This window comes from Belonocnema kinseyi, chromosome 3 (assembly GCF_010883055.1).
Source record: "Belonocnema kinseyi isolate 2016_QV_RU_SX_M_011 chromosome 3, B_treatae_v1, whole genome shotgun sequence".
In the NCBI taxonomy this organism is placed as follows: Eukaryota; Metazoa; Arthropoda; class Insecta; order Hymenoptera; family Cynipidae; genus Belonocnema; species Belonocnema kinseyi.
Window position 1 is genome coordinate 42,730,095 of NC_046659.1, and position 24,283 is coordinate 42,754,377.

Sequence of the window (24,283 nt, forward strand, 5' to 3'; positions counted from 1 at the left end):
ACGATTGTACCCGGAATATTCTGTTAAACTGATCGTCCTTATCATCGGCGCTCTTGGAGGTGCCAAGCTTTCACTTGCTAATAGCCTAAAAAGCATCCCCGCATGTGAACAATATGCTAGAACACTTGCGGGAAAAATGCAGAAGGCGGTTGTCCTTGGGTCGCTCCGTGTTCTTAGGGTCCAAGAGGCTTTTGCTGGATCGTCGTATTGATTCCTTTACAGACTGTAACCACCTATCTCACGGTTGTGAGACGTGGTTATAGCTGAAATTTTACCGCGATTAATTACAGCAAACAAAATAGATCTAACTTTCGTTCACTAATTTATGAATAACAATTACAAAAAATTACAACAACAAGAACATTTTCGGGAAAAAGCTACCTAAGCGGATCGGCATTATCGCCTGTAGATCATGTGGTTCAAATATTGCAGCCGACAATTTAACCTTTAGAGGTTGTTTCGTTTTGGTCAAATTGACAGCTATTTAAGGGAAACTTTGAAAAACAGGCGAGCCCCCCGCTTTATGCTCCTACCCCTCGCCATCCGTATACTACCGTCTACTGTAAACCTCGCGTGTCTTTCAAATGAGAAAATACACTCCATTTTCAATTACAAAAAACAACAAGAACTTTGTCGGGAAAAAGCGAGCTGAACCGACCGGTATAATTGCCTTTAGATTATGTGCTTAAAATATGGCATTCAACAACTTAACCGTTTAGATTTAGTTTGCCCCTAGCGAATTTGACAGCCGTTTGAAGCGCCTTAAGCATGCATGAAGTTCGTTCGGAATTTTTAATTAGCGCGGAAAGTGCGAAACTACAGTGCCGCTCGTCTTTTGCCAAAATGTTGCGTTCAAGTTTTCATAAAAGTCCAAATAAACAAAATGGCCTCATGATAATCTAGTCATACCCATGCTATTAACACAACACCTTCACCGTCGTTTCTAATACATATTACTGAATTCCAGTTATTGTTTTGGAAAATTATCTGGGTTTACATATTAACAAAGTTAGAACTTACGAAACTCTTAGAAAAACCAGGTAGCTTCATAAGCGTAAATGAATGCACAAGTGATAACGAATAGGGTTGTTTCGCCATTTTAGATCAATATTTTTTGAATAGTTAATTTTCAGATAAACTGAGAGTGCTCAATAAATTTTTTCCGTCACGTTATTTAGAGAATAAAACGATCAAGAATTTGAACCACGAAAGCACTCATTTAAATTGGAATCACGTAACGTTATGCAAGTTAGGCTGAAGCCGCTGAAGTTCTTGTAGATAGAGTACTGCTTGGATAAACGTTTTTTATAGGACAATCTGAAGGTTTTTTTTCTGATGCACAAATTGAAGGTTTGTGAAAAAGTGAGATTATGTCTGGTAATGTTAAAGTCAACCTTAACGTACAATACAATCATTAGAAAAGTGATATCTAAGTTTGGAAAAAACCCCATTCATAAGAACGAAATAATGTATCTAACCTGAGCAAAATCTACATGAAGTCTGCCTGTGTTAGTTGCATCGCCATTAGAACCTATTCTAACCCTATACCCCGAAAGATATATAGCTGCGTCAACACTAGCTTCCAAAACAAAACGTATGTGACAGAAATTTTTCTTCGATAATCGTAAAGTTGTGATTTCTCCACAGCGCTCAAAAATCTCCTGTATGATCACCTCCGTTATATTTTCGGGCAAACCTAAGGATGTAAATTTAAAGATTTGGTTCTTGAGGTGTTAACTTGCTATATTTTTATTATTTTTTAATCAAATTCATTTTCAACTAAGGTTTGACGATCAAACATTTCTTGTCAAACTGATATTTACTTATTAGATTTTATTTATAAATCATAACCACAATTTAAAAATCGTAAATAACGTACCACCAACGAAAATTGTTCGACACCCTGGCGGCCTTTCTCTTGTAGTTGGTGGTGGGGCATTTGGATTCGGAGGGAACAAAGTACAGCTTTTACAATGAATAATTTCCTTGGTATTTTGTGAAGTTGTGGGTGGAGGAGGTAGGGTTCCAGTAATCAACTGTGCTGCAGTTTCGGTCATAATTTGTTCAGGGCCGAGCATTTGAGCACTCATAATTGCTCCTTCATGCGACAGCATACTCATTCCCATCGGTCCGTATGCGTGTGCTTGTCCCATGTGAGGTCCCAGTGACATTTCTCCCATCATAGGTCCCATCGGCCCCATGGGACCCATTCCCATCATAGGATAACTAACCCCCATACCCCAAACACCAGAAGAAGGTTCAATTTGGGCTCCAATCGCAGGCGTATTATTTGTAACACTTTGCGTTCCTGCCAACTCATTTCCGTTGGAATTGCTGTGAGTATTACTACTGACAGAAGAATTTGCACTGCTCCTTTCTTCTGGCCTTCGTTCCTCTCGCCTTTCCCTTTCGTTTCTGTCATCTCGTCTTTCACGGTCTCTTTCTCTTCTGTCGTTTCGATCGCCTCTTGATCTAAAAGTTAAAAGACAATTGCGTTAGCAAAATAAAAACAGAGTGGCCACTTTATTGCAAGACAAAAAGTTCCCGGCCATTTTCCAGTTTATAAAAATGTCCCGTTATTAAAATAAAAATAGTGACACTTTTAAAGTTGAAAATTCATCAATTATAAATTCAAATGTTCTCGATATATGTTACAAGTTCTTTCAAAGCTGTAAAAAAAGACTTGAGCTATTGTAATCAGTGGTAATTAGGTCATCTTTTCCGTAAATGATTTGTTAATTAATAAAATCCTGATCCGTGGACAAGCACACAAAACTGTTTTTTTTTTAATGATTTATTTTTCCATCTCAACCTTAGACACACAGAAATTGAAAAAAGTTTTAACTGGATAAAAAAATGTAAGTTCTAAAAGATTTATGCTAGCAACTTATTAGTACATTGATCAAATATGTACTTTCTTTCATTCAAAAGTACCGTGAAATTCTGCTGCTTATTGACGGGTGACGGACAACTGTACACGGAGAAACTGTGCACGTCGATGGTTACAGGCATACCTCTGCACGTTATTGGCAACAGGCAAAACGGTAAAGCGGCCAATCTGTACAGGTCTACATTTTGACGTACACAGATGGTAGCCTACGAACGGTTTACGTGCACAGATAGTCTCTACACACTGTGCACGTCTCAATTAATACAATCAGATTTTTAGCTTAATAGTCCACGTGCACAGATGGGATGCTCCCAATTGTACACGTCTCAATTTATGAGGGGTACAAATGTGCACGTCGAGGGTCGGTGATACAACTCTGATGGGTGACAGATGGGTCACTTCCAAATGTGGACTTTTTTATTAATACGGTCAGGTTTTTCAATTACAAGTCCACGTGCGCAGATGGTATACTCCCAACTGTGCATTTTCACAGATGGTGGACTCCCAACTGTACACGTCTACATTAATGTGATCAGATTTTCAACTGATTCTGCCGGTCCATCGCATTGACTCCGTCTTAATTGGCTTCCCCAACTCTAGGGCAGTCGACATTGTTGTCCGATCCATTGTCGGAAGTCCTACGCATTCAATTGTTTTGAACCGCACTTACTACAAATATTATTGGTAAGGAAAAACCTTATTTAATCGACTTCTTCCAGACTATTTATTCGGTAATTTTATACATTACATGACGTTTCGGAATCAGACCGATTCCCTCATCATATACGTCATTATGTAGAAGTTTATAAATTGAAATCGAAAATTTTTGAGTCGTTAATTAATAAAATTAAAAGGGTGACAGGGTGTGTACCCTCCGTCTCCATCTTACTACTTTTTTTTAGTAGGATGGAGACGGAGAGTACACACCCTGTCCTCCTTTTAAATATATTATTTAATGACTCAAAAATTTTATATTTCAATTTATAAGCTTCTACATAATGACTTAAGATATCTGATGAGGAAATCAGTCTAATTGCGAAACGTCATGTAATGTATAAAATTACCGAATAAATAGTCTGGAAGAAGTCGATTAAATAAGGTTTTTCCCAACTGTTCACGTTAAAACTTCGTCATGAATAGTTTGGAGTCTCCTAAATGTGCACATGTATTTTCTTTCTCCAAGCATGGTTCGAACGTTTAAAAGCACTATTATAAGCTAAATAGTATAGATCAGAATATGGAACTAGATAATTTGGTTGCACGCCACCCTCTATTGCCCATTTGGCTAAACTATCAGCCACCTCATTTCCGGTAATTCCCTTATGTCCGGGAAACCAGACTAGTTTAATATCTAAGTTTTCTTTTTTTCATAAGTACAAAAGGTTATATATTTTGAATGGTAGACACAAGGCAGAACCCAGGACATTAAAACCTTGGCATGCCTTCAATATCCTCTTTAAATCTGTAAATATTGTAGCTTTCTCCACAAGATTGTTCATGATATATTCTATGGCCTCACAAAGTGCAATAGCTTCTGCGGTGAAAATTCAAGTCTCTGGTAAAATTTGATAGCTTGTTTGTAAATTACATTGTAAAGAAAAGACAGAAAGACCAACCGGTTTGTCCTCAAATTTAGATCTACCAATAAAGAAGAAAATTCTGTCATACATGGTTTTGGAGAAGAGCCGCTGGAAGTCATCGTTCGGAGATCTACTGTTCTGTAAGATTCTACCTATTTGTATGGCTATGGACGGTCGTGAGAACTGTATGTTGTAATCAAATAAGAAATTTAAAGGGGTGGCTAAGCGATAAATAAAACATTGATAGCACAGTCAAGAGTTCTTAAATTCCCGGGAAATTAAGTTCAGGTTATATAACCGAGAATGTGACAGAATTGATGAGAATTTAAAAGAATTTAATAATATATGATTTTTAATAATATTTTTATTGTTTACGTTATGTCAAGGGTTGCATATAAATTATTTTCTAGCTTAGGAATATTCAGGAATTTAAAATATGCAAAACTGTATCTTATTAATGAATTAACACTGTTGGACTGAAACTTGATCTAAACTCAAAATTCAATTGCTTCACATTACTTAATAAATACTATCAAACAATAAAATTATTAAGTACCAAGCGCTAATGCTTTTTTAAATAATCAGCTTTATATCGATAAAGTATCAAATATATCATTCTGGTATTTATTTGGCAAAATGTTTTTTTAAATCGTAGATTTAGGCTCAAAAATTTATTTTATTTCTAAATTTTAACTGAATGATTTTCTTTTAATCACATGCTTGAAAGGTGATGCACGTTCTGTGCACATTTTAAAAATACAATATTTTAAATATACCAAACACTCGCTTTCAGTCACCCCGTTCCTAGCCTTCCTAGAATGTATCTGGAACGAATAATAGCAATTATAATAAATTCTTAAATTCTCGTAATATTCTCATTCTCGTTGCCATTCTCAAAGTAATATAACCGGCTCAGAACTCTCCACACAAAAAAAATCTTTTTCCGGGTCGAGAGGTCAGACCATGTTTACTATATGTTTTCGGGGTCTTTTAATCTGAATCTGCGGTCCAAAACCGCCAGCACGTCAGGGTTCTGACATAACCTCAAAAAAGCTCATAATTTTGTTTCTGAAGTCTTGGGGTAAGACCACGGTTATTATATCAGGGTGTACACAAAATTGAATATTTCAATTTCCCTGAAAATTCCCTGACTTTTGCCTGACATTTAGACGAATTTCCCTGATAGGAAATTATTACAAAAGCGAATAAGGTTTCAATAATGCGCTAAGCAAAAAAGTGAAACAAGCCAGAAAAATATGCTTTACATGGCAGTATGGATAAATGAAGGTCAGACAAGTCAGTGACGCCACTAACGGAAAACAAAATATCAAATAATGACATTCTAATGACTATTCGTTTTTGAAAAAACAGTGCGGCGCTAGCTTGCCGTCAACTCAGCGGGACCCTCTAAAAAAATCATGAAATTAAAAAAAAATACTAGGTTAGATTTTTTTGCTATTTTCTGCTTTACAATGCGCTATGAATCGCTTTTGTAAAATCAACTCTTATTTAAAAAGATTTGAACCTTGTAATAAAAAAATATTTAAAAAAGACTAGGCTATTTTATTTTTCTATTTATCTGCTTTCCAATGTGATATGAAACACTTTTTTTTAATCAAGTCTAATTTTTAAAAGCAACCCTCTGTGCTGCAAAAACGTATTAAAAAAAAAAAACTATCTGGATGGAAATACTTTTAAAATATTAACACAGTATTTACAAAGCATAACTGAGGAGCGAAATTATTCTTCACCCCTAATCGCTACAAAAACAACCCCCGTATTTGTATCCGAATACAAACCTGCAGAATGGTGCCAAAAATTGTATACATTAACTGTTAGGATTTTTTTGCTCTTCCTTTATTTTCCAATGACACATGAATGGCTTTTGTAAAATTAACCCTTATATAAACATGCAATACCCTGTAATGAAAACACGTACTGAAAAAAATAGTTATCTACATAGATGGACCTTACTTATAAAATAGTAAAATGTTACTTTCAAGCGTAATTATTTATCACCCCTAATCTTTACAAAATAACCCTCATAACGTATAAGCTAAAATTGCAACATCTTTCACAAAATTATTTTCCAGTCTATGTGTGTATTTTCGAAAAAATATAAACTTCTAGCACAACAAATTTTAAACTAGAAAAATTCATTTTAATATAACGAACAATCTAAATTTTCAGAATGATTGAAAATTTGTTGAGAGAAGACTTTTTCTAAAATAATTTTTTCAAATAGTGATTCTGTATATAATTGTCACATAATATCAAGTCGCCAATTTATTATCTCATTCAAATACAGGGTCGTGATGTTTCTGCTAATAAATATTCAAGATTCGAACTTTTGAAAATTCGATTTTATGAAGTTAGTTCTGTTTCTTGATTTTTCCAGCGGGTTAACATGGTAAGGAATTATGTTCCAACTGTAACAGAAAACCACCCCTAACGTGAAAAATGACTTAGTTGAATGAGAATGTCATCATTCATATTTATTCTTGGTAAGCATTCCACAAATTCAAAGTTTTTGCCAAAAGCTCTTTTAAGGACTATAATTATGTAGAAAATCCGGTGTGGAACCTCCTCGCAGTGTGCATCGGGTAAATCTAATGCTAAAGTCAAAAAGTTGAAGCACTAAATAGCTTAGATAATGAGGTATTTTTAAGGTTATATCGAAACACTGACATGCTGGAGTATTTTGGACCTAGGATTCGGATTCAAGGACCCCAAAAACATATAATAAATATGGTCTGACCCCCGGACTCGAAAAAAATTGTATGAAGGTTTTTGAGGTAACGTCAGAACCCTGAAGTACTGGGTTTTTGAACCTCGTATTCGGATACAGCGACCCCAAAACATTATAAACATGGTCTGTCCCCAGACTCGAAAAAAAGTGTTATTAGGGTTTTTGAGGTTATGTCAGAACCCTGGTGTGCTGGGGCTTTTTGGACCTCGGATTCAGACTCAGCGACCCAAAAAACATATAGTGAACATGGTATGACCTCCAGACACGGAAAAAGATTTTTTTGTGTGGCTGTGTAGTCTGTCAATTGTGGATTATGTTTGAAAGTAGCATACGACAGTAGAAGGGCAAAACATTTTTTAATGTTAATTGGGACATTTTATGAAATGTAAGAGAATAAGTTTCTCAGCAGATCGTGCACAGGATGTCCAACAACAGAGAATGATCTGAGAAGGAATCTGTCCATTATTAGTCGAGATCTGTTAATAGGCGAAGAAATGGGGTAACCCAGAATAATCCTCAAAGATTTGTTATGTAGAATATTAAATTTTTTATACCAGCCATCGTCGTAGATAGACAGATCGTGAAAACCGTATTCTAAAGCGATACATGCGCGTGAAATAAAAAGAATGAGTAAGGTTTTAGGACCGCAATCCCACCAAATGCCGCGTTAAAATTTTAAAATATTTAGAACTTCATTGCCTCTTTCCAGTAAACGATTATAGTGAGCTTCCCATGAGAGATTACTGATAAACATAATTCCTAAGAATAGAGCCTCTAATCTAGGAAGAAGCTGTTGGTTGTATAGAACTAAGCACGTGTTATCCGGAATTATCTATGAATTAGAAAGAATTATTAATTGAGACTGAGAGACCCCTGTTCCTTCTATAGTTATTGAAGCAATTTAGACTATATTGCAAAACCCCAATGCATTCTCCTAAGGAGTTTGCAGTGACGTATAATGCAATATCGTCCATCTATTCGTGGAATTTACATAGACTATGTAAGAACATACGTAGACATATACTGTACATTTTGTATAAGGAGGACTTGTAATACTACCTTGGGACAAGCCTTTTTTTAAAAATGAAGGATCCTCTATTGTTACTATTAATTCTAAAGGAAACTTGTTTATTTGTTGTCAGGTTGTAAATAAATGTACAGATTTTTCTGCGTATTCCTAGCTGAATCATGCCGTTAACCAAAATTTCTGGAACAACACCGTTGAAAGTTCCTTTGATATCTAGGAAGAGACAATCAGAATACACACAACATGTGACGAGTATAACAGCTGATCAAGCCAGCCCTAAGATCAATATTTTTTCACTCATATTGAAAAATAAGAGTTTAAATAACGCGGAAATTCTTTTCGGGAAACGTTAATAAATATTAAAGGATTGTTTGTGGCCTTGCGAAGAGTTGGGGAAAGAAAAAACTTTATTTATGAAAATAATGATTATCGACGGACACATTTAGGCTTTACAGCAGAAGTTTTGAGTAATAATGCAATCTGTTTTACCCACAGACCCGTAGAAGTTCGAAGTTGTCTACTCGCTGCGATAGTGCTGCTTTGACACAGCTGATACGTAATGCAGACAAAATTTGTTTATTTGCATTTCAAGTTCAAACATTAGTTCTTGCATTATTTGTGCAAAATTTTCGTGAGCGATTTTTGTTGTTTTTCTCCACTTTTATAAATATAAACCTCATAACTAGCCCTCTGACAACTTTAAAAATTGCTTCCAGGGTTTTACAGCACGGTCGATATTGCTCCAAAATAGTAATTTAAAAAAACTTTCCACAATTCTAATTATTTAGGACCAGACACATTCCTGCAAGCCTTCTATTTAGCATGCCAAATTTTGAACACGATATCTCATTTCGTGTGGACGTAAGTTGGGAAAGAGAAGTACTGATCCAACTTCCACTTGTATTTTCTTCGAAATTTTTTTTTCTTTAAAATTTCCACCAGAACAGAGCAGAGACATGGACTTTTTTACCTCCTCTTTCATTTCCAAAACTTCAGAGCGACACCTCTTTTCGTTTAGACGAAAGTTGGAAAAGGACAATTGAGGACCAGGTTTGGTCACGTGACCCTTTCGTCACATGGCCTTAAGGAAGTAAGGGGCCAACGAAACCCGTCCAAATTTGCTTCCGCCCTTTGGTAGGAGGAACATTAGAAATTCCTTCAAATTATCTAGAAATAGACCCTCATCTAATATAAAGTTATATATCAGTAAAATGCGTTCGAACGTGAGAGTTGGTAAATTTTGCAGCAACTCAAAGCTTATCTTGTCAAGAGCAGGAGAGGACTTAGCTTTTGAATTTTTTAAGGCTATTAGTAACTCGTCCATGTTAAAATAAGATTTAAAGATTTTATTATTCAAGTTACTTATAAGGTGGGAAGTAATTCCAGGAGACACTCGACGACTTTCGCTATCGTTAAATAGAGAATTTGGAAGGTCTGACACGTCAACATTAATTTGACTAGCATTATTGATCAGTTGTTCCATATATTCCGCCATTTGAGAAACCAGAGGATGGTTATAGCAGTGTCGAAAGATACAGTTTTGCAATACGAATGAAAGATATTTATTTTTGTTAGTTTAACCGTTTTTGTAGCAATAGCATCGTATCTTTTATGTTCAATGTAATTTTCATAGCTAGAAGTGTCCAAATATTTTTAAACTTAGCTAATCTCATCGCGTAACCCTATTGCATTCGTCATTCCAGCAAGGCGGGGAAGAGTTATAATTCCTGTTCCTGAGTGGTTTCTTGTCAATATTGGGTCCTGCTTTGTGAAGTGCCGCATCAATATCGTTAAATAGACTATAACTGGCATAAAGAATACTTTCAGGATACGTTAAATTCAAGGGGTTATTTTCATATGCAGAATTTAGTTGCTCTCGTAAAGTACTCCATTTAACTTTCTTGAGGTTATGTTTGTGGGAGAAAAATTGATAATAAGGACATGGGATGTCCATTTCAGTTACAATTTAGTGATGATCACTGCTCATTTTATCTACTAAAGTCTTACAATTGCACCTTCCGTTTAAATCATTAGAAACTATGGTAAGTTCAATGGCTGAATTAGCTTAGTTTGGTCCTGTAAGAAGGGTGTAAACTCCCGTATTAAGAATCTTATGATAAAAATTATTATTAACCGCCTCATAAAAATTAATGCCTTCCAGACAGGAACGGTCACAACCCCACGAAGTATGGTGGCAATTGAAATCGCCTACTAGAAAAATATTAGAATAGTTGACAGTATAGATTCCAAAAAATCAGACCAATCAATGTCCCTGGCGCCAGCCCTGGGATTCCCATACATACTAGCAATCAGTAAAGGACCATGATCCGTAGGTATACTGACAGCCAAGTTGTCCAGCTTATCCTCATTATTGTAAATAGTGATAATTTTGAATGGGATATCATTCTTGAATGCAATTAGAAGACCGCCTCCCTGACGAAACTCGCGACCTTTCCGGGTTATGTTCGAATTCCTAAGTGAGAAATTGAATTTAGGTTTCAATCAAGTTTCACAGAGCAAAATTATATCGTATTCATGCATAATTTTTCTAAACACCCTTTCTTATTAAAAGCACTACGGCAATTTCATTGAAGGATTTGCACTTCAGATAGTTTTGCCATAATGACATGAGAAAAGAATACTTGGATGAGAGTGGAAATTTATTCAATCGCCTCTTTGCGATTGAGATACTGATGAGGTTGATGTGGTTGGGGAGAATAGTTGAAGACTTCCCATTGCAGAAAGCATTGGATCAAACTGTGTGACAAAGCAGGTCAAAAAAGAAAATATTTGGGTTATGTTCTGAACAAAGTTTGGTGGCAAGTTGGAGGGTTGGGTTGGAGTGGATTGATTGAACGTGTGATTAGATCATAGGTTAGCCGGTACGAAAGAAAGAGAGAGAGAAAGGGCCACCATCCTACTGTACATTCAAGGTTTCACAAAACAAATAGGAAGAATTTTTTAAAAATCACAACATCCAAACCATATTCAAACCATCTGCGAAAATAACACAACTTCTGAACAACCCTACATACAAAAAGACACCTCTCAGTGATCCGGGAGTCATAATCTGATATTGTTGTAGGTATAAACTATATTTTATAGATACGTATAAATACATCTTTCTATTCACTTTTTACTATTCTACTCTCAGGCGAACCTGCCAAAAGTGGAAAAAACTTAAATAACTCAAAATAATATTAAAAACTTTTTATTGATTGAGGACTTCAATTTTACTAAAATCGTATCATATAGCTGAATATATAAGCTTAAATTTTTACAATCCACTTTAGGCAGGTTTTCCCTAGATACTTATATGCCCAGATACCAGGACCAGCACTGATGGTAATTCTAATTCTAATTCTGATTGTAATTCGCCTATTCCTGTAAAAGAAATTGATAATAACCTTCTGCAGCTATCTCGATTTTCTCTACCTTCTCTGCTATCACGTTCTTTGCGACTGTCATTTTTATCGTTTTTTCTTTCATTATTGTCTTCTGTACTCTCCCGAACTACAGGAGGTTGATTTTTACTTGTGCTAAATTCCAGCGGCGAGTCATTCATACCGGGTAAAGGTATAGGAGGCGGTAGAGGAGGAAATCCTTGACTAGCTAATTCCATAAAGCTTTGTGGTCCCGGAATCGGTCCCAGAGAACCCATTGGCCCCATGCCTGTAAAAATTTAGTTCATTAGTTTGGTTTCTTAATGTGGTGCCTTACAAACTCCTTGAACTAATTGTACTTTTTTATGAATGATACTTTTGTGTAAAATAATGTTTATTATTCATTTTATACCAAATTTGTAATTTCAGAAATTCTTTAAATTTGGTATAAAACAATATTTACGGTAAACAAATAAATGAACCATTTTTAACAATGAATATACTATTTAATATTATTATATAATAATAATTTTTATATTGAAGCCCAAGAGGTAGTAAAATTGTAATTACAAACATTTATTCAAAAGGCAATATGCTCAACCTGTTTATATTGACAGTTAAAACTTCTTTATTATCTTTATATTCTCAACTAATGCACATTTCAATGAATAAATATATTAAACAAAATACTGATGTAAATACAATTTAAACCAAAACTATCTCCTTTAAAGCAAACTGCTTCAATATTATACTGCTATTCATTATCTATATTATTATCTTTTAATAGTTTTAATCCCTCTCCTTCGTCTTAACATTTGTCTCTTTCCACAGCTTTCGTTACTACTTTTGGCTCGCTTAAACACATGTGCGTCTATTTTTCGAACAAAGTAATGTGTTTCAAAGCGTTTTATTTCGTTTTACAGCTTGCTCTTTCGCGAATAGATAACCGTAAGTTAAAACGTTTTTGTTAATTTTGATGACAAATCTAAGCCATAAACAAAAGCAATATTTAAAAAAAAAATGATTAAACAAAAAAAGGGGGGATCTAATGCTTAACCCTCTTAGCCCAGACTGGGTTAACTTTACCCGGGCGATATTTTCGGTTCGCTGTATATTTAGAATAAGGCAATGAGAAGTTCCATTGAGTGTGCGTAAAAAATATTGGAGGGGGGTCATACTACTATTTCATCATTCGATTAGTGCCAGTCGGGCTTTAATCCACTACCGCCCTTAAAACTTTCTTTTTTTCTGAATTTTGAAATATTTAGGCATATTATTCCTATGGCGGAGTGTATACAAAACTAAAATTCTAGCTCATTACCTTCCTGACTTTCATTTAAATCCTTGCGTTAAAAATTGCTGTTCGTCTCAACGTCATATTTAAAAAAACTCAAGTCTTCCAAACGTTACATATATGTCACTGTGGGCGGTACAGGGTTAATAGCCGAAGGTTACGTATCGAAAGTTATTGTGCGGGTCTTAACTATCGAGTCTAGACTCAACGTGTGAAAAACGACTTCAGAACAAAATCCAACACAAGGTAAATAACACTGTATATTATTATAGAATAAAGAAACTAATACTAAGATATATTTTGTCCTACTTTTTAATTCAATTTGAGAGACTAATGAATGTGTATCTTAATTCTTTAGGCATTTGCAAGCGCGTGACACGCTCACTCGATCGTCGAGAGGCGCAAATCGTTGCGGCGCCTGTAGGACCTCAGGAGGAAATGGTGGATACTTTTCGCGATAAAAATAAAGAGATTGGTAGGTCTAAATTCATATTAGATTTGTCAATGTCGTTAGACAAGCCTTTACTTGAAACTCGTTTGACGCGTCCGATTCTTCCCTATTTTTTGAGGGATATGATTAATGAGTTGTTGCGTTATGAATATAGGCCAGAAATGCAGATCCACGCGACGATTTCCAAACGAATGTACTTGAAAAGCCAAAGCGTTGTCACTCTTGCCCTTCCAGTCTCGACCAAAGAACGAAACTTTTCTGCACGTATTGTAAGAAGCCAATCTGTCGAGAACACAGATCTAAAAAATGCTTATCTTGTTAAACCTGCTATTCTTATGATTCTTAATGAATAAATGGTGTGAATTTGAAAATATATGGTTGATTTATAATATTGCGTGGCACCCTGTATACAGACATTAAGATGAAAAAGATAATACACAAGAAACCATTTCTATTAAAAATGTCAAAATATGGCAATTTTCGTTGAGCCGGAAAAATATGTTGTTTTTTTTTTAAGAAAACAAGAAACTGCTTTAAAAGTCTCAAATTGTAACTCTCGCACTACACAATTATTACAGTTAAAAATACTTTCTTTAGTCTACAAGCTGTTAAACAAAAAAATGCGAGAAAACGTTTTTGCTGAAAAGTTCTTTTAGTTTTCTGAAAATATCCGTACCATATGTTCAATTAATCTTATTTATTTTAGAATAGTCATTTTCATGAGACTCATAGCTACACTTTAAAAGCAATTGATCCCGATACCTTAATTTAATCCAAAGATACTGAACTTTAAACTTTGCTCGGGTAAAAAATGCCTAATCTAGGCTGAGCGGAAAATATTAGAAGTCTAGGCTGAGAGGGTTAAAACAGATATGGACTTAAATCCCTGTGATCATCTTAAAGTACACACTAAAATCATTTTCAAAAAATACCTTGATTAAAAAAAATGTTCATTAGGCAACTGCAAAGTATCAAGTTAGTGAATTTTGAGTCTCCAAGCTTTAGGAAAAGTACATTAAAACGGGTTTTTTTTTTAAGCAAAGGCTGTTTTTTATTCTTGAATCATACATATATCTCAGAAAAATATTAATTTCAGTTAATATAGTAATTAACTAAGTTACTTAGGGCACGTGAAACACGGGGTAAGTAAACAACATCAATATGTACAACTGAAAAATAAGGATTGTCATATTCCTTGAGGGTCACATCCCGACCCCTCTACAGGTAAAAAATACCTCCTCGGTATTAAAGTAACTGAAATAATGTACTATTATTGCCCAAAATAAGTTTAGTTTTAGCGTGCAAGATAGTAGCGATCTTCTACGTTTGGTTTCATAAAATGATATATTGCGAAGATTGCGAATTGCTATCCATACGTTTGTAAAACTTTTAATCAGTCAACTGAGTAGGCAGCAGTGAATCGGTAAATTCGGATGATGTATCCAATAGAAAACTTAAGATTGACCATTTCTGTCAATGAAACAACGAATTCTAGTTTTATTCAGTGAATACTAAAAGGCAGATTAAATTTATAATTCTTTGAATGACAATGAATCGGTAGTGGTAGCAAGTAGCTAATTTAAATACGAAAAATGTTCAATTTAAATTATTATGATGTAAGTATCATTATAAAAATATAAGGAATTGCTGTTGTTATTAAGCACGTATATTATAAATCAATAAGCAATATAAATTTATAATAAAAACTGCAATATCAGCGGATATTGGAAACAGTGCACGAAGAGGCAATGGCGTTCGGTCGTTGGTGTACGGCTGCAAGAGCCACGAGATCCTGACGGCTGCTTTGTTTCTTTATAGATATCTAAAGTATTCATTTCGTGAGATGTGATTTTTAACATTTAATTAAGACAAAGTTTCTGGTAGAGAAGTAATTAAGTGTTTTTCGATGTGCAATCGTGGGCTTTTATGAAAATAAGGCACTATATGCTCGGTTCGGTGTAACTTAGCGTTCTCGCAAGAAAAGCGTCGTATTTCTTGCCCGTCATAAAATTGCATAATAATCAAAAGTAATGAATGCTTGAGAATCCCACAGAATAAAAGAGTCACATCCGATACATCAATTTTGGTAAACAATCAGTCGCAATCGGAAATTACCTGATTAAGAACGCCGATTCGAATAACTTTTACTGCCGATTTAAATGCATTCAATCGATTTTTGTTTCATGGGTGGCCCAAATAACCATCGTAAATTGACGGCATGATGAGCGAAATCACTATTAAAAAACACTGCTGACCTTCAAACGTGATAACTCGTTCAAAAATGGGTTCAGAAACTTTTGACAACCCGTTCGAAATTTTATCAAATTACACGTTAATTGAGCCATAATAGATATTTTTGACTTTTAGAAGAGAATATACCAAGTGAGAAGTTAAAAAAAATGACAAAATTTCTCGAATTTTATACCATGATTCCAATTGGTGGCATGGCCTAGGAAAGTTTTAACAACAATCTCAAACTTATCTCTCCTTATGATGGATGATGTCGTAGGTGCGACACTATCACTGGTTTCCCTGATTCAAAAATATACCAAGGCACTTCCAAATTGACAGACGAGGGATATACAGACTTGTCGTTGTGATGTGGTCGTGCCCTGCGTCCACCCATCTCACGATCGTGAGACATGGCCATGTGTGATTTACCGAGTTTCTACTAGGAGCCGCTATCACTTTCATGCATGTTAATTGCTCACAGTGTTGATGTGGTTGTTTAAGCATTTTTTTAAAATTACATATACAGGGTGTCCCAGACTTTAGTGTGCGGATATTTATAGCTGTGTAAAAATATAAAATAAAATGGAAAATCCCTTTTCCAAAAATTAGTTGACGTTTTAGTTTTTCAGTTATAAAATATTTAGGCTGAACCAATCAGAAGGGCCGGTATAAGCAGACGTTCGCATGTGCTGCGCTCCTGACTGGTCCAGCTTAAATATTTTATAACTCAAAAACTAAAACTTCAACTAATTCTTGGATAAGGAATTTTCAATTAACTTTTTTCATTTTTATAAGGCCATATAAGTTCGGACACTTGAGCCTGGGACACCCTGTATAAGTAAAAGTTTGTCACAAGGACAACTGCGAGCTATCAGCGGGAGCAAACGTCATTCTACAAAATTGCACATGCTCCCGGCAAAATCGCGGTAACATTTCAGCTGTAACCATGTCTCACCACCGTGAGATAGGTGGTTACAGTCTGCAATGGAATCAATAGGAAGATCCGGCAAAAGTCTCGTGCAACCTAAGTACACGGAGCGACTCAAGGAAGACCGTCCTCTTCATTCTCCCCGCAAGTGTCTTAGCATTTCCTTGGCACGCAGGGATGCTTTTCATGCTATTAACCAGCGAAAGCTTAATACCTCCAGGAGCACCAATGAACAGGATGACAAGCTAAAAAAAATATTCTGGCTATTACCGTCGCGTCATTCGAGATTCAGTATTCCGCGACCATCTTGACGGCTTGAAATGTAAAGTCGCGGGACGGACGACTTTATATGTACGTATTTTTTGTATGCATAAATTTTCGTGACGCGGTGTGCAGGGATCTTAGACTTCCTTCGTCCATGGTACTATTCTAAATAAATAGAGTACTACCGAGACGGAAAATATGTTCGTTGCAGATATTTTGTTCCTCGCCGACTGTTCGGAGGATCAAATCTGTCGGATAAGACGTTTACATCTGCATCGCAGCAGTCCAACTATTGGACCATCAATTGTTCTGTTTAGGTTGTGACTACATCTTTGGCTGATTCAAATCAAAGAATAAAACCCACGATTGATCAACAGACCAACAGACGCTTGCATCAACTAAACAAAAAGATTGGCTGGGCAAGAGAGAATGCCTCCCGTGTCCAGTGTATGATTGACTTCATAACATCTTGTAAGCCGTTTGCGGAAAAGGTAAGAAAGCTCGCCCACGAGCTGAGGATCAGTCATCACGCACTGAACACGTCAAAACTGCAGACAATCAAGCTTCTCGCTGACACATTGTGTATCTTCAGCGATTTCCCTGTTTCTGTCAAAAGCTACCCAAGCCCGACGACGTCGAGACTTTTCGCAGAGAGGTTTCCATCCGCTTCAATAAGATTTGCCACAACCTCATAACATCTGAGGAGGAATGTCCATCTATCACGCTGTATTAGATCTTTACAGCTATCCTGAAAGACAGGATTGTCTCAAAAAATTGAATCTTTGTGAAGTTGTACAAACGTGCCTCAAAACGAGGCCCCTTGGAGGCCCACACCATGAGCTCTCTCCTCTTTTGCATCAAACCTCTGCCACAATCTCTCGCACTACGCAATTCTCCTGAGTAACCGTGTAGCAACACTAATCATAACGTATTACTGGCGTTCCCGGGGACTCTTGAGCTCGTGGATGTAAATGTTAGTAGGCACCTTGACATTGGAGAGAACTATAGGTACCAAAGCGTGTCTGTGATCCACATTCAGGACATAACATCAGTGAAAGAATCTCTTCGAAGCAGATAAAAGCGTCTTCTTCGACAGATTTGATCTTCCAATCTATCTGCGTTGAGCAAGGTATCTATGACTAACATTCATGACGTCCAGGTTCTACTCTGCTCGTTTGGGGTAGTTCCATGGGCGAAACACGAGTTCACGACCTACGACATTGTCACTCGTAAGATCAAGCATATGCAAAAGAGCTTGCATATCTACTCTTCCGTCACGCAAATTTCCATTCTACGTCGTAAAGGCGGGCACGGAACTCGAAATCTCTAATGTCTTTATAACCAAATTATCCTGGGTACAGCTTACAACACAAGATGGTTAACAAAGGAGCGTTCCTTCACAAGGCCGTGGAGCAGGCGGCCGAGACACTTGGCCTGAACTTTAACATCAGAAGTGAGGAAAGTACGTAACTCCATCTGGATACTTCACTTCTAAAAGCCGAAGTAAAGAAAGCAGCGGTTGAAAAATTCCGCCAACAGCTAATCCACAAGAAAAATTCACGGAAACATTCATAGAAATATTGAAAACCGGTCTTTGTCGAAGGAGCAAACTTTCGCTTTTCTCCGATCATCACACTCGAGGCCTGACATTGTTCTCCATGATTTCGAGAAACGAACTATGTTCGTGATCGAGTTCTTGGCTCCGGCCTCTCGCAAGTGCGAAGCTATCACTGGTTCGTAACCTCAAAGCCGTACACGGATATCAACAACATGCCGAGACATTTGCGACATGGATGCAAAGGATAGCCATCTTTGGGTCGATACATGCCCTCAAGCTACACGAGGGTCCGCCAGCCCATCGTATGATGAAAAACCGTGTTCACTCGAGTAAAACTTTGAAAAAATAATAAAAAAGCGGCCCTTAAGAAGAGGTACCGTAAAATTCTCAGAAAAATTTGTGCTTCCGAATTATCTGGGAAGCATAAGTCATTATCCTAGATCTTACGTACCTCGTATATAACTCCGTCGAGAAAAGGGAGGTAGACGTTTTCTTAGCTTAGAATTTCATCAACGAAGAACGGCCCCATTTGATTTCAGTGATGCTAGATATGCCCTAGAGTCACTAACAAATGGTATATTCTACGATATTATACATTTCTTTTTCCTTGTCAAGACGGATTATAGACACCTAAATTTAAAGCGAGTCCAGGGGGGTCTACTAAAATTTCTCATTCTCCACCTCTCAACCTATTAACGCCACAAAGCTTAATATTGCGCTCCCATATCTATAGACAAAAATGATTGACGTAAATAAATTTTCGGCTCGCGCCGATGGTATTATCCCTGCAAAGCAGGAAGAGAAACGGGCAAAGTATCAAGCACTTCTTTTCGAGCTTAGCAGGCTGTATCAAGGCTACAAAGTCTATCTTGTAGTTCTCATAAACGGCTGCCTTGGAGGTAAGTATGAAAGCCTAATTTCTTAGCCAACTCAAGAAGATTCCGAATGCCAGCTTCAGGCTCAGTCCAACGCGAACCGAACGCAAAACATTGTTCTTCGGGAATCACTTTATCTGCTCCGCCAACACTGCTTCTTACAAAAATCTATAAAGATTGGTAGCTCTAAAAAAAGTATCAATAGATGAAACCATCATCTACAGCTATCTCATCTGCCGCGTAGGGTCATCCGCGGCTAGAAACCGGGATTCAAGGAACATTGGATGGCGTGAACGTTCCAGCTGTATCGGGATTAGTTCCTACAAAGAACCATGGCCGTACCTTCCCGAGCTTACATCTCATAAAAAAATTTGTTTAATAACCCTACCAAAGGTATTTTCGCGCTGGCGTCGCGGTAGGGCTTGAGCTTCACTCTCATAACTTTGACGGCTATGTGGGCTGTAGCATTTCCACTGACAGGGTTCCCCATGCCATACAGGCAAAGGACGAAGAGGAAAGGCACTAGGAGGAACACCGAAACACATAATTTATCAGGGAGAGCATTTCCAGTGTTTTGAAACGCTTGTCGCTTCTCGAGGATTGTCGGAGAGCCGCTGGAGCCACCGCTGGAGGCCACAGCAGGGAAAAAATTTGCTGCAATGTATCCTAACATAGAAAAGGTTTTTATGTGGGAAGACTGATTGGTAAGATAAATGACATCAGAAATTATCTTTCTATCTCAGAAGACTGAGCACTGAAGATTAAACAGCAAGTTTATTTCGCGTGCAGAAATGTCGACAATGAATATTAGTTAGAGAGATCCGCGAAAGACGATCAAACAGCGACAATTGCTGATTTTGCGCAATCTAATGATAATTCAGCATCACCCCATCCTCCAGAGACAGACGGCCTAATACCAAGGGAGGCAGAAACAGAAGTTCAGCAACCAAGAAGGCGATAAAAATGGACATACAATATAAACAGAGACGTTATGCGGCTTTATTTTTTGGCAGAGAAAAATGGGGCAAATGTAAAGAGAGAACAACATCGACTCTTCTGACTTAAATACTAAGAGCTAGCTACAAGAATAAATGAAAACAATCTAGCGGACCCAAAGCGCTAGATATCTGTAAACAGATTGCTTTCGACTGTTGAAATAGCTGCCACCAAAATGGAAGTGGATTAGCAGCTTCGTATTGATGAACTTCCCTTGGAAAATGTGGACAACGAAGCACTGATTTCATCTGAAGTCCCAGGTGCTAGAGACAATGTACATCAAGTGCCGGATCCATTACAACCACGTTCGGACATTATTAACAATAATGTGAACAGAAAAATCCCAGAAAAACTACAGCACCTTAAAAGGAATTTTGGTCATGCTTTACTAGATTTCAGATATGTAGAAGTAACACTCAGACATTATTTGCCCAAGATGAACATCACAAATGATCTGCGAGTAGCAATAGAACACCTGAACAGCTAGGTTTCACCTATGCATTTGAACGCATCACAAAGTACGTTAGAGCTGCAAACCAACGGCAGAGACTTTATGCTCTTACTGCTAGACTGCGTCGGAACAAGAAACATAGTGCAAGAAGGCAACAAAATTGAACCTTACAAGTAGATGAAAGAAGGTTCTATCGTAAACTGAGTGTAAAGCAAAATAACCAGCAAGACACCGAAGTCCCTCCATTGGAAGACATGACTAACTACTGGTCGGGTTTTCGAGGAAAAACGAACGAAATATTTAGACCAATAACAGAAGAATAAAAAGGCTATTACAAAAACTCGCGGGGCATTAAATATCTAGACACCCTAAAACCTGTTGCCATGAGCAAGCTCGTAAGCATCAAAGAAACTTGCACATGGCATAAATTGACTATAAGAAAGCGTTTCCTTTCGGACCACATGACTATTTGCCTAAATTCTGAAAAATGTATCAAATCTGCCCACGCATCATTGACTTTTTATGCCGTTCGGTGATGCTTTAAGGCACAAGAATCAATTATTTTTATCATGGACAATCAAGGATAACTAGATTGAACCCATTGAACAAACACTAAATATCATGCCTAATGGGTTTCGCTTTATAACACAATCAGTAAAGCGGATCTTAATTACACGCCCTTGAATTTGTCCTCAGAGGAGACCTTGAATATCATGTAGAAGCCAAACAATAATTAGAAACACAATGGTAATAAAAAGCCATCTACGGCGAGCACCCAAAAACGTTAGATCAATATGTACTGGATAAAGAGGCATCCAATATTTGGCTGAAATAAGGCGTTCTGTTTCCAAGAAAGAAATGATTCATCATTGCGATTCAGGACAGGATTGTGAGCATCAGAAATTATCGCAAACACGTATTACATCAAGACGTGTTCAAGAAGTGCCGATTATGTGGAGATAACAACGAATCCATCCAGCACATTATTGATGTTTGTCACATAATGACTCAAAGAGAATATACGAGTAGCAATAATGATGTGGCGAGTATTATACATCAAAATTTGTCCTAAACTTAGGACTCTTCACAGAATGGATGCCTTTCTATATGTACATTTCAATGTCCGTTTTAGAAATCGAATACTACATCTTATATTGTGATGTTACTATCCAGGCGGTTCATTACATCCGAGTCAATAGACCTGACCTCGTGACCATATGGAGGAATGTGAAACATACATCTTTTCATCCTATTGTAATTTCGGCAACAGGAAATGTGCACGCAAGATGCACTGAACATCTTGAACATTAAGCTGTCAGTAGGGTACTGGCTGCAGCTCAGGCGGCGGTTTTATTAAACATCTGTCACATTGTAATAAATTGTCTAGACCATCAGGAGTCAAGCAACTAAAAACCTGTAGAGTGGCAGGTGGTAGCTCTGAAAAAGCAGCCAGAGGCGTCTGTTGTCACCTCCAAAGCTCACGGCGAGCGGAAACCGCTCAGGTCGAATACGTCAAATGTTGATAAAATTTCGAAATTTGCTGTACTGTTAACTTTCTACTAGCTAACATGATAGAGATTCCCGGGCAAGACATATATTCAAAAATAATAAAAAAATTTTTTATTATTTCGCGTAATTTTAGTGTTTTTCAAAATGAATATGGAAAGTGGAATGCGTTTTGAATCATGAGCTACTAAAAGTAACGCTTTCTGCTGTGCATATTCTAAAGATAAAAGAAATAATAATTTAAGCTCATTTATATTATAATACCCAGGAAAAAAGAACTGATAGAACGCAAGTCAGTTGAATTGCGTATCTGTTATTTGCAGATTAAAAGAATGAAAATTTAATCGGTTGACCACATTTTTAATCGGTCACATGAGGCGCGGTGTTTTAAATCTGTCATTCCATATTCGTAAAAATGCTGAGTAAATACAGTTGAATGAGACTGAAAAACCTGAAATAATTCCTATGAGTATTCTACGATTCATTAATATGCATATGAATGAGTTGAGATTTAATATGAAATGGAGTTTTTAAAAGATCACACCCAATGGTAAAAAGACAATCCGCACATAGCAATTTTCAATAAGCGCGAATCAGCCAATTTTAGGTTAGCTCAGGTTGAGTTCAACTGAGTGGAATATGCAGATTAAAATTTTAAAGAATTAATTGTTTCAAATGAGAAGTATGAAGTGATAAATTTGAATAGGGCAATGCTGATTAATCAAAAGTTAAAGAAATTAAAATTAAATAATATTGTAAAAAATCATAATTCATGCAACAATTTATTTATAAATTCAATGATTATTTAGTTGTAATTCTCTTTTTACAATGGTTTCAATAGATTATCTTGTACAGGAATTATAAAATTTACACTGAATTAAGCTTCAGTGACATTCAACTTATTCAGTTCACATGCTAATGTCTGCAGGGAGTCCACGTGTTATATAACCTACAGATTGTAACATATTCATTTTTCATTTTCAATTATGAGTCTTTATAAACGTAAATGAAAAGCAAAAATGCAGCTTTTGATGTGTAAAATATAGAAATAAATTTTTAACATTCTAAAGTGGTGTAATGCAAAATGTGGAAAAAAATGTTCAACAAAATAACAAAAAATGCCTGAAAATAAATAGTCCGTAAATAAAAGTAGACTACATGTATGCCAGGATTTTCTTAAAACTTGCCCATTGAACTATTTTTTAATAAATAATTTTAAATATTTGGATTAAATCTGATTTATTTAAATTAATAATTTTCTATCGGAACTAGTGTTCCTCTATCGGTTAATGCTGATTCGTAATCGCTACTGAATGGGTCCGAGAACAAAATTGCGTGGCCGATTAAAAAATTTTATTTCTCATTCAAAACTGACTACAACTTATGGGCAGCTATCTGTAATTCCAGTGACAGATATGCAATTCAGAGAACCTCAAACCCCATTCAAATGCAACTATATAAATTTTTGTCTCCTGGGTATGCACGCGTAAACAAACTCGCGTCATATGGAAATAAGCAACTTACCTGCTACAATAAATGAACACTGCAACGATGTGCTTGCACTGTTCGCTTAGGCCAGCTTTGCAACTGCATTCCATTTTTAATATTTGGCAATTTAAAGTAGTTTCACATTTTATTTCGTGAGCATTGTTTTTTTAAACCCGAAGTTTGCATACGATATGCTACAAGAGCAAACAAATCGTTTACCGACTTTTTTTCACAATAAATAATATGTCCAGTTTTATTTTCAAAGCTATTTTTACGATTTAAACTAAAAATACGCAAGAGGTTCTACGAAATTTTGTAGATATAATTTAGGTAGCTTGTATCAATTTTCTGTAAGTTTATTTTTATTATTTTTTTTTATTTTTAATATATTTTTATAACAAGAGCTTAAATTTGTAAATCTTTTTTAGTTGAACAACTTTTCTGTTTGTTTTTTTTTTCGTCTCTTGTGTCGTTTTTCCAGAAATTGATTTTTTTTTATTTTTAATGTTATTTTTCACATATAAAAACAAGAACTGCGGATCCAATCAAAAAATAATGAATAACAAATTTGTAGCTCTATTTTGGAATAAACGACCTTTGTTTACTTGTTT

The 24,283-nt window shown here is 36.2% G+C and overlaps 1 protein-coding gene across 2 annotated transcripts in view; it reads right to left on the minus strand.

Annotated features, from left to right (window-relative positions):
- LOC117169009 (ecto-NOX disulfide-thiol exchanger 2) overlaps positions 1-24,283 on the minus strand; it is a 91,383-nt gene that overhangs the window by 39,220 nt on the left and 27,880 nt on the right. For both annotated transcript variants that reach the window (XM_033355061.1, XM_033355060.1), the window contains exons 2-4: positions 11,654-11,918; positions 1,880-2,472; positions 1,479-1,696 (exon numbers count right to left, since the gene is read on the minus strand). In XM_033355061.1, the coding sequence (XP_033210952.1) occupies positions 1,479-1,696; positions 1,880-2,472; positions 11,654-11,918 (1,076 nt within the window). The remainder of the gene's footprint in view (positions 1-1,478; positions 1,697-1,879; positions 2,473-11,653; positions 11,919-24,283) is intronic.